At 43.1% G+C, this 12540-nt stretch overlaps 1 protein-coding gene and 1 long non-coding RNA gene across 3 annotated transcripts; both read right to left on the minus strand.

The window, feature by feature from the left end:
* Positions 1-2967: 2967 nt before the first annotated feature.
* LOC117737012 lies at positions 2968-7811 on the minus strand. 2 transcript variants are annotated; one of them, XR_004610009.1, is made up of 3 exons: positions 7701-7811; positions 6324-6494; positions 2968-3219 (listed from the first exon to the last, which is right to left on the minus strand). It is a non-coding gene; the product is annotated as an uncharacterized LOC117737012 (long non-coding RNA). The 2 variants fall into 2 exon arrangements; XR_004610008.1 differs by having other exon boundaries at positions 2968-3226.
* Positions 7812-8630: 819 nt separating this feature from the next.
* On the minus strand, positions 8631-12519 carry fxn (frataxin). Its single transcript, XM_034542712.1, has 6 exons — positions 12314-12519; positions 12123-12188; positions 11781-11872; positions 11572-11692; positions 9628-9725; positions 8631-8942 (listed from the first exon to the last, which is right to left on the minus strand). The coding sequence occupies exons 1-6, from the start codon at positions 12422-12424 to the stop codon at positions 8804-8806; spliced, it is 627 nt and encodes a 208-aa protein (XP_034398603.1). The 5' UTR covers positions 12425-12519; the 3' UTR covers positions 8631-8803.
* Positions 12520-12540: the final 21 nt, after the last annotated feature.

Below are 12540 nucleotides of genomic sequence, written 5' to 3' on the forward strand. Positions count from 1 at the left end.
GACACATGAACAATGGACACATGAACAATGGACACAAGAACAATGAACACATGAACAATGGACACAGGAACAATGGACACACATGAACAATGAACACACATGAACAATGAACACATGAACAATGGACACATGAACAATGGACACACATGAACAATGAACACATGGACAGTGAACACATGAACAGTGAACACATGAACAGTGAACACATGAACAATGAACAATGGATACACATGAACAGTGAACACATGAACAATGGACACACATGAACAATGAACACATGAACAATTAACACATGAACAATGAACACAAACAATGAACACATGAACAATGGACACACATGAACAATGAACATACATGAACAATGAACACATGAACAATGAACACATGAACAATGAACACATGAACAATGGACACACATGAACAATGAACACATGAACAATGGACACATGAACAATGAACACATGAACAATGGACACATGCCTCTCCGAGTGGAGAGCAGCGGTCCTGTAGAACACATGAACAATGAACACATTAACAATGGACACATTAACAATGGACACATAAACAATGAACACAGGAACAATGAACAATGAACACAGGAACAATGGACACATGAACAATGAACACACATGAACAATGAACACACATGAACAATGAACACAGGAACAATGAACAATGAACACATGAACAATGGACACATGAACAATGGACACATGAACACAGGAACACACATGAACAATGAACACATGAACAATGGACACAGGAACAATGAACACATGAACAATGGACACATGAACAATGAACCCACAGGAACACACATGAACAATGAACACATGAACAATGAACACAGGAACACACATGAACAATGAACACATGAACAATGGACACAGGAACAATGAACACATGAACAATGGACACATGAACAATGAACACAGGAACACACATGAACAATGAACACATGAACAATGAACACAGGAACACACATGAACAATGAACACATGAACACATGAACAATGGACACAGGAACAATGAACACATGAACAATGGACACAGGAACAATGGACACATGAACAATGGACACATGAACACAGGAACACACATGAACAATGAACACAGGAACACACATGAACAATGGACACATGAACTATGAACACATGAACAATGGACACATGAACAATGGACACATGAACAATGGACACATGAACAATGAACACAGGAACACACATGAACAATGAACAATGAACACAGGAACACACATGAACAATGGACACATGAACTATGAACACATGAACAATGGACACATGAACAATGAACACATGAACACACATGAACAATGAACACATGAACAATGAACACAGGAACAGACATGAACAATGAACACATGAACAATGAACACATGAACAATGAACACAGGAACACACATGAACAGTGAACACATGAACAGTGAACACATGAACAATGAACACATGAACAATGAACACATGAACAATGAACACACAGGAACAGTGAACACATGAACAATGAACACAGGAACACACATGAACAGTGAACACATGAACAATGAACACATGAACAATGGACACATGAACACATGAACACATGAACAATGGACACAGGAACAATGAACACATGAACAATGGACACATGAACAATGGACACAGGAACACACATGAACAATGGACACATGAACAATGAACACAGGAACACACATGAACAATGGACACATGAACAATGAACACAGGAACACACATGAACAGTGAACACATGAACAATGAACACATGAACAATGGACACATAAACAATGAACACAAGAACAATGAACACAAGAACAATGAACACATGAACACATGAACAATGAACACATGAACAATGGACACATGCCTCTCCAGCGGTCCTATAGAGGAGCGTCCTCGTGCTGCGTTCACAACGTGTTGTGGATATTCTCAACGTGTTTGTTGTGAACGCAGCACGAGGAACACAGCGAAAGACGCTCCGTCCATTTGTATGAAACGGAGCGGACTACAAAGATGGCGGCGGGTCAGTGTCACTGCTTTATGTTTCAGAGGCTTTACAGACTAAAAGTCCCCTGCACAGTAAATTGCTGTATTTATTTTTAAAACAGATTTATATTCTGTATGTTAACTTGCTGATGCTCCCAGAGTGCCTGTTATATTGTTCTGATAACATTACTTTTAAATAAAAGCGTGCAATACACGTTTTTAATTCATTCTTGAATTTTGCGCATAATGCAATTAATCGCAGTTAATCACAGAAAAACATGTGATTAATCGATTACATTTGTTCATCTTTGCCCAGCACTAATATGTATCTGACTCATCAGAGATGTGTCAGCTAACCTTGGACCATGCTGTCAAACTGAGCACACAAGCAAAGAGCAGCTTCTGTTCAGGTTTATGAATTAAATCTATGAACAAACTCCCCACCGGTCAAATGTGAGCAGAAGCAACGTCACTCTTTCTACGGAATCCCCACAAGGACAAAAAGCTGCATTCACCTTAAAGTGACAAGGTGTGTCGCATCATAAAGTGACTGAGGAGGCGACTACAGGACGGCCTGCGATTACTACATATATGGAGCATCCAGAGCTTTAACTTGTTTCAATGTTAATTGTTTTGAAGTTTTCAGCAATAAGTTTGCGCCGGTAATGAATCAAATCCTCGCATATTGTGAGGAGACTTCCCAAGAAATTGTAGAAACGAATGATCCTCGTTAAAGCATTAAAGAGACATGTGGACATGCAATGGGAGTCGGCCGCACATGGACGTGGTTGAACCGTCGGAGGCCTGCGGGAAGCTTCGGCATCATTAACATAAAGAGATTCTCTTTGATTTCACATGGATTTTCTTCCCCACCCCGGCTCTGGCTTACACACACACACACACACACACACACACGCACACACCCACACACACAAACACACACAAACAAGCTACAACTCACCGAGTGGGTTTCCAGAGTTTGCGCGGCGACGGGATGAGCTCTCTCTTGTTGAGGGGGGCCACTCCGAGGGCCACCTGCATGATGGTCATGAACTTCTTGTACTTCATGGTGCCACTCAGCTGTGCTCCGGGGGGGGGGGGGGTTCGCAGTCACACCAAGTCGGTCAATCGGTTGCCATGGAGACACCTGCCTCCGCTGGATGGTCCACCCGTTCTTTCTCCCTGTCAGTCGGTGTTTGTGAGGAGCGGCGCGCGTCGTCTGGAAGCTCAGTGATGGGGGGTGGTGGGGGGGGGAGACAAAACAGCCGTGTACTGATTTGTGTTGAAGCATTACTGTTATATAATTCACATAGAAAATCCCACCACAGGAGGATAATAGTGGCACTAAGCCTCTGGGTGATTAGAGGGGTAATCCGCCACATCCATCCTCATTTCATTTTCTTTCTTTGCTTCTTTTTTTTTAGTGTGTTGAAAACTTTCAGTTAGTGTCATGTAACAATACGTATAATACATTTAAAATAAATAAATAAAAACAACAGCAACAAGTCGGGTTTCTGTGGGTCACCCTGAGTATGAACAATGAATCTTCAGCAGGCTGTTTTTAAGGCCGTTCATCGACTGTCAAGAGGCAGAAGTTGCGTAACACCGACCCAGACTAGACTATTCTTTCCATTGGTCCAGTATACGTTGGCGGGGTGTTTGGACGTGTCGGGAAGTTTGAGAGATCTAATATCCCTTATTAATCTGTTTGGATACTTCCAAGTGCGACATTTTGCGAAATCTAACAACCCCAATGTTCGCCTCTAGACTCGGTGGATGATGAAATGCTGAACACCAGGAACACAAAAGGAGTTTCATCCCAAATAGTGGATTGAAACCAGGCCCCAATTAGGGTCAATACAAGATATTGGTTCAATATAATAAACAAATTAAGTTAACGTTAATGTTAAGGATAGCTTCAATAGAGCAGCAGGTGTTACACACATTGTTGGGATACAACATTCAGTCTTATCAGAGTCCCTCAATCTAAATCTTCTTCCCATCGTCTGGATGTGCATGTTGTTCAGATCAAACTTTAATAAATAAACACAAAAACATGACTTTAAGTCACCTCTTCCCCCCAATTCTTCTCTGGTTGAGGGATCTGGAGTTCTTTATTAAATCTGAGAAAATGATCATATTCTCTGTGCTTTGGGGGATATTATATACCAAAATAAACATCAACAACATTTTCATGCACACTCATGTTTCACTATTACTCACTATTACTCCAAATATAACAATGTACGCAATGTGATATGGTTCACGTAAACATCATATGTCATTTGGATATTCTGGACCCGGCCTTAGTCGAGCTTTCTAAGAACTCCTCAGGGTCTTTACGGCACTTTGACACCAGACCTCTTGTTTACACCCAGCTAGTCTGTAGGAAGTATATTAACCCTATAGCCCCCTGCTTTATGGTCTGTTTGACTCTGAATGACCATCATTTACTAAATGAACATCACGCTGTATTGAAGAAGACTTGAAACTAGAGATTGAGACCAAAAACTCATGTTTACAATGTTTACTGAGGGAATAAATCAAGAGAAGTAGAGTCATTTATATAGACTTCTATACAACCAGAGGAGTCACCCCCTGGTGGTCAGGAGAGAGAATGCAGCTTTAACACATGAAGCATAGACTTCTATACAACCAGAGGAGACGCCCCCTGGTGGTCAGGAGAGAGAATGCAGCTTTAACACATGAAACATAGACTTCAATACAACCAGAGGAGTCGCCCCCTGGTGGTCAGGAGAGAGAATGCAGCTTTAACACATGAAGCATAGACTTCTATACAACCAGAGGAGTCGCCCCCTGGTGGTCAGGAGAGAGAATGCAGCTTTAACACATGAAGCATAGACTTCTATACAACCAGAGGAGTCGCCCCCTGGTGGTCAGTAGAGAGAATGCAGCTTTAACACATGAAGCAACTAGCCAACAGTTTGCAAAGCTAGAGTAGGGATGCCCAAAAGGACGTGGCTATCAACTGGTTTTTGGATGCGCGCACATATTGCAACACCAACCTTCTCTATTGAAGGAATGAAAGAGGGAGAAAACCTTGAAGAAGTAAATACATATTTTACGGCTCCTGCCTTTTCTTATTGTGACCATATATACACAGGGTCGTTTTACGTTAATCAGAATATATGAACGGCAGAACATAAACTGGGAATATTAGTGGAATATTAATTTACATTAGCAATGTGAGCTAATAGTGTATTAAGAATATTTGGTGCCTGTCAAGGTACTCACCCTAAAAGGGCTCGGTTTTAGACAAAGATTTGTTTTGCAGTGATATCCCTTGTCTGATGTATCTATGTATTGCACATATTATAAATTCATAATAGACATCACAGATGTTACAAAGTGTTATCCAAAAGGTGCAGCTGGATGTTAACAGTGGTGATTTTGCCTGAGGCACGAGACCAGAAGGTGGAGCTCCTGCTGGTCTGAGATCAGTCTGAGCTGTCACACACTCACACAATCACACACACACACACACAATCAGACACACACACACACACACACACACACAATCACACACACACACACACACAATCACACACACACACACAATCACACACACACACACACACAATCAATCACACACACACACGCACACACACACACACACACACAATCACACACACACACACAAACACACAATCACACACACACACAGTCACACACACACACACACACACACAAACAATCACAGACACACACACACAAACAATCACAGACACACACAATCACACACACAATCACACACACACACAGTCACACACACACACAAACAATCACAGACACACACAATCACACACACACACAATCACACACACACACACACAATCACACACACACACAGTCACACACACACACACACACACAAACAATCACAGACACACACAATCACACACACACACACACACACACACACACACACACACACAATCACACACACAAACAATCACAGACACACACAATCACACACACACACACACACAATCACACACACACACAACAATGCATCGGTCACATTGGAGGCAAAGATTGGGCTTTGTGTTGAGACAGACTGCCATGAATGAATGAGCCACCGTGTGAATATTCATTGTTGTCATTTTAAAACACACGTTGGCGAGCTGATGGGTGAAACCCGGTGTGAGGATGAAAACACCAGATGATGAGAAAAAAAAGATCCTTTTGGACAAGAGCTTTGTTCCATTATTCCTGCCAGATTAATGAAAACAGGGATATCATGTCATAAATGGATGGATGGCACAACATGAGTGAGGCATACTATCTGAGGCATGATCCTACCCACGGACTCTGCATCGAGGAGGTGGACTGGTGCTGTGTGACCGAGGCGGTGTGGGATTGTGTCATGGTTGCATCATAAGCTGCTTTGACCCGATCTGTCACCGTGACATCACCGTGGTCTGGATCCACTCCGGACAGTGTTAGTGATCCCTGGGAAACGACAGCGGCCTACTGGTAAAAACAAGAAGACCTCAGTGGGTTAACTAGTAAAAAGGGAAAATGTTCATTCTCCATCAGATTTGTTCATGTTAGTCTGGGAAACAATCCCACTAGTATTGTGTCATACGTACGCATAATGACTTCCCTCTACTGGTTGAAACGCGCTACTGCACTAGAATGTTGCCATTGGCCGATCTAGAGGCAGGTGACGCATATGTTACTTTTTTTTAAATGACCGTTTATGATGGTCGTATGCCTTTCAATAAGCGTACGCTAATCGTCAACGCTCGTCATTAATCGCGAAATGCTAACACACACAGATAGCTCTCGCTAATGCTAATCGCTAGCCTATCGGAGCCTTGTCCGTTAACTCCATTTCACAAATGTTTATGCAGACTTTGAACAGACCCTCTCAGCCATACCCACGCATCATTTAAATTAGCATGAGACTGTTCAAAGTGTTATGGGCTACAATGAACGCTCATTTAAAAACAAGTAAAGTCTGACTAAATCTTTAAGTAGCGCAGACCAAGACCAGCCTTTCACGTGGTGCTCTTTATGTTCCGTAGCTGTAGCATGAAATCATGGTGGAATCAGCGAGCTAGCCAGCCATCCAGCCGCCAAACGAGTACGCTTCATGTTGCTTCATCCACGCGCTCTCGTCACAGCGTAGGAAAGCACATTCGTTGGATATTCAGTCACCAGATGTTGGTTCTAGTTCACAGAAAAGAGCTGCGATTGTAACGCTGCTACACTGCTGTGACGCGACTGGGCGTGTCTTAGCATGCAACTTGCAATAAAGCGCAATATCATTATGTGTGTAATATTAGCGGTGTTCAACTATGACATTTTCCAGTATTGGGATATTTATACGTCAGAGGGGGGGCCACGTTCACAAATGTTGCGTTACTCTTTCTTCTAAATTTGTACAAAATTCAAGAAATATGCCCCAGACCTCTGATCCACATGGAAATATGAATCAATCTAAATTGTTCAAGGCAATGAAGGGAATAAATACACAAGTAGAATTGTATCGGGAGAGAAAATACAACAACATTGTTGATTGTGAACATTACTTTTACCGGTTTATTTTTCTTCATCCGTCTTTGCTTCAGCATTACCCAACATGCACCTACGGGTGCCCATGAGGGCCGGAGCCCTTTGTTAAACCTCGGAACCGTAAACGTTGGGCTCATCACTCCTTTTCTGACATCTTACCGGCTTTGTTGTCGTGGTTACATTTACAAACACTGGGTTAAGGTTCGGGAGTGACCACGGTCGTGTTTAAAAGGAACAAGCATCGCTGCGGGTAAGAAACAGGAAATGAACAGTCGGTGACCCCGCCCCTCCAACCTGGTGGTCGCTCTCGTTATAACATCACATGACCACTAGAGGGCTCTGTCAGTGCATGAACCAGGCTCAGACGGTCGTGGTCTAGAGCAGACATGCAGCACCCTGTGGCCCACGTCATAAAATATGAAACATGCAGAGCACAGGCCAACATGTCCTGTTAGTGGAGCTGATATGGAATATTAAATCATTCATAAAGTAAAGTTGTGTCTTCACTGAAGCTTTCCTGACACTTCAAGTCTTTATGCAATTAGATTGTGTGGCTCGGGAGGTAAAGCCATTGTAGTTGATTCAATTGATTTTTTTTTTTGGTTATATAAAAGAAAAAAAGAGAAATAAACTGAGGCTATCCTCCACAGACACACAAGGGCAAGAACTAAACAATACACTATATGCTAAAAATCAACCTTTGTTCAATCAAAACATTTGAATAAAGAAAGTATTTAATAAGTCTTCTAACTAAAGGCCACTTAAGGAGACATGTCATGCTCATATTCAGGCTCCACCTTGTATGTTGGATCTTCTACTTCAACATGTATTCATGCTTCAACGTACACTAAAACTATGTGTTCTCAAACCGCCTGTGTGGATGGACCTGTATGACGGACTGAAACGCTCCGCTTCAGCGCCTGTCTCTTTAAGACCACGGTTCATTAAAAAAAGGTACCAGAAACTAATTAAAGCAAATATAACTCGTACCTCCTGGATGCAATGCTGCAATGCTAAAGAATACATGGCAGTTTGAGAATCGCGTGTCACGTCTTGGGTTGGAAAGAAAATCAATATTATTTTAAAAATATTTAATGAAATCAACATGCATATGTACATATTATTATTATAGAACATGTAGATAACACGTAGAGATCACTTATTAAATATAACTGTTGTATATACACACACACACACACACACACACACAATGTAGTTGCTCCATGAGTCGCTGTCGGTGGACTGAGTGCAGGTGTGGGACATCAGGAGTAAGGCAGGCCGGATAGGTCCATGTCTGTATTGAAGATGACGGAGAACTCGTTGGAGAGCATCTGATGGAGGCTCACGCCGTCGTGGGCGTACACCCAGCGCTCCCCCGTCCAGTTGTAGCGCTTCGGTCCGCTGCAACGAGAGACGCGAGGGAATCAGCTGAGACGTTGTCGTTTCAGATTTTATTTTTCAAGAAAAAGAAACCTCTGAGATGACCTACATTTATGTATTTATTTACTATTGTGTCAGCATGACAGTCCAAACAGGTGACACATTAGAGGTAGAGTGAAAAGTATGGTCGTCATGATGGGAATATACGTGTGAAAACCTGTACCAATGTCACGCATTACAAATATGAATAACGGTGACCAGCGGGTGTCTGATGAGGAGGAAATAATATGTCAATAAATAAATAGTAATATGCTATTGTTATGTCACTGTTCCAGGGGCTCATCCATTATAGTAAATGTGAAGAAATATCAGACCACTTTTTAGGACCGAGTCAAACTAAAATGTTGGGAAATGGATTTCACTGGAACTCAAATGTGTATTTTAATGCACTCTTATGCAAACTCACTTTGTGTGACTTTATTTTATTTTTAATTCTATTGACATTCTCCTGTTGGGATCTTTAATAAAACTGTGGCTCAAGAATGTCCACCGGCATTAATAAAGTTTAATCTAATCACAAAGCTGGAGGATAATGAGTTGGGATGTTTTTGTGCAGACAGATGCTAGTGCTGCAGAGTGCCGAGGCAGGCGCCTTGAGAAGGTAGGTGTGTGTGTGTGTGTGTGTGTGTGTGTGTGTGTGTGTCACCTGGTGGGAGAAGAAAGCCAGATCTGTCTGTTGGGTGTCTGTTTGTTGATGACGTAGGTGCCGTGGTCTCTGCCCACCTTCACCGTCAGCACTCCACTCTGTACGGGACCCAAAGGACAAACCTCAATATTAATACATTTTAGAGGGCTTTCGGTTGACTAAATTCCCTTCTCTTGATTTATTCCCTCAGTAAACATTGTAAACATTAGTTTATGGTCTCAATCTCTAGTTTCAATACAGCGTGATGTTCATTTAGTAAATTATGGTAATTTAGAGTCAAACAGACCATAAAGCAGGGGATGCTTTAGGGCGGGGCTACAAGGTGATTGACAGGTCGACACCAGAACTGAATACTGCGTCTCTACCGCTCTCCTCACATTGCAAATATGATCACTTACATTCACTGGATGCAAAAAATGAAGATGTGACAGGGCTAGAGTCTGAAAGATGGAGGATTGCACTTAAAGGTTTGAAACCAAAAAGAGGAAGTGAAGAGTTGACCTTTTATTCCATGGAGATTTACTCCAGCACCTCTCCAAGGCCCTCTGCAATGCCCCCGGCTCTTGTTTAGCCAGCAACGGTGCAGCGCTCTTGATTCTGCTGTGTGTTTCTCACACGCAGTAAACTGCTCGTAGCTCTCTTTTTATTATTTTTAGCACTTTTTTTATGGAAAAACATTTCCAGAAGCATGAGATGCTCAGATATGTGTGATAAAACAATGATGTAACTAGTTAGACGCCTATAATAAAAAAGAATAAGTCCAAAATTATTTAAAATACTTTCACATCAGATCGTACATCTTTTAGGCGACCAGGTAGAGGGCACAGTGACCTCTGAACTCATCTAGAGAAACAAACTAGGAATTGAGTGGCTCCAGTTTCCTGAGGAAATGAATGAGCCCTCGTATAGGTGGATTCATAGTAACCGGGATACCACGAGCCATGAGAACACGTTCTCCGACTACCTGCAAAGGTTTTACTGTGCCGTCATCAAAGTCTACAGGGAATGCGTGCACGTCGGCTGAAATCCAACCGCGGTGTTGTTGAACCAGTCGGGAGATGCAGCGACTCAAGTAGTAAGAGCGCTATGAGTAAGTATCTTAACAGTGAGGCTAATGCATGTGGTGTCAGACGCCGTCACTCTGGAAGGCTGCAGTGTGAACACCTTACTGTTGTAGATTAGAGTGCACTTCTGTTTGCTTGTTGTACTGTTTGAGTAAGTAAAATGTATTTATATAGCACTTTACAACCACAAAAGTCACAAAGCGCTTGACAGTAGTAATAAGAAAACTGAATTGACACAATGGCAATAATTATAACAACAAGGGCCAATAAATTACATGAAGTTTTTAAACACAAGAAACGTACTTTAAGAAGGCACAACAACATAGACAATAAAAACATATTAAAAGCAGGCCGAGAGCATGGAGGTTACCCATGTAGTGAGGCGGCTCACACAGCTGCTGGAGTGGAAAAGATGCCACTCTATTCACCGTCACCATCTTGGCTTTTTTGCATCCGAATTAACGGAAGTGACCATATTTGGAATATGGAGGACCGACTTAGAGAATCCTGTCAATCACAGTAGCCCCGCCCTAAAGCATCCCCTGCTTTATGGAAGACTTGAAACTAGAGATTGAGACCATAAACTCAGGTTTACTGAGGGAATACATCAAGAGAAGTAGAGTCATTTATATAGACTTCTATACAACCAGAGTCGCCCCCTGGTGGTCAGGAGAATGCAGCTTTAACACATGAAGCATAGACTTCTATACAACCAGAGGAGTCGCCCCCTGGTGGTCAGGAGAGAGAATGTAGCTTCACTGATAGCACTTTGTAGTGTAACTTTATTGAACTGTCTTGATTATTGTTGTTCTGTCATGTCTAAAGACAAAGAGCACTGCAGTCAGACGATCCAAAGCTAACAGGCAATATCCAGACTTACGGAGTACACAACGTCGTAGTCTGCTCCAGTGAACGCTTCATCCGTCAGGTCCTCAAAGTAATCGGTCAGGGCGTCCAGCGTCTTCTCCGCCAGCTTGTCATAAGCGCCTTCAGACAGCTCGCTGTGGAGGGGGGGGACACAAAGCCACGCATCAGTTTAAAAACATTTACCTCCGGACTGGTGAAGCGTGACGATGAAGGCTGGGTCACCTTGTCTGCACAGTGGTAGGGTTCTCCAGCCGCAGTGGCGTCAGGTGGATGTTCTTGCTCCACCTGACTCCATCCGCTCTGCTCTCCAACCTCTGGCATCAGGAAACAACTGGAGTCACAAGTCTACCTTGTATTGTCTGCTGCTGTGCGCCATGCAGAACGTGCTTTACAACTTGATAATGTGTTCATGGCATTTCATCTCAAACTCATTGATATCAAGGGAATGGCGTGCGACAGCTTCGTTTGACCGTTGTAAAGGCTCCACGTGCCGAGTCATTGCCTTCGTGCACGTCGGTAAACGGTCCTCTGAACGGAGTCTGGGGAGCAGGAAGCGGAACTCACTTTGTCTGGAGGTCGCCGGACGGCAAGCAGCGGACACACGCCCGGCAGGGGGGACAGGCCCCTGAGCTGGAATATTGAATAACGTTAATATGCAGCTCGTGCGCTGTATTACGCAACCACTAACGTTAGCCAACTGGCGTTAGGTGACGCCGCTAGCTAACATTGGCTACATAGCACCACGCTAACGTTACCTGGTGAAACAGGTTGCTGCTGCTCCGCGGAGTGGCCATGCTCAGCCGCGTGTTCGCGAGGTGACGTGTCACGTGCGAATAAATACAGTGCGTTTTAGTGAAGGAAAACATCACGTAATACACCACAGGCTCACGCGCTCTCCCGTGTCTTGTTTTGCTTGTTCTTCTTCGTGTGCATCGGTACACCGCCACACTGCCACCTGGTGGAGGGGAAGGTACAACCCACC

The sequence above is a fragment of the Cyclopterus lumpus genome, chromosome 9, assembly GCF_009769545.1.
Source record: "Cyclopterus lumpus isolate fCycLum1 chromosome 9, fCycLum1.pri, whole genome shotgun sequence".
Classification (NCBI taxonomy): domain Eukaryota; kingdom Metazoa; phylum Chordata; class Actinopteri; order Perciformes; family Cyclopteridae; genus Cyclopterus; species Cyclopterus lumpus.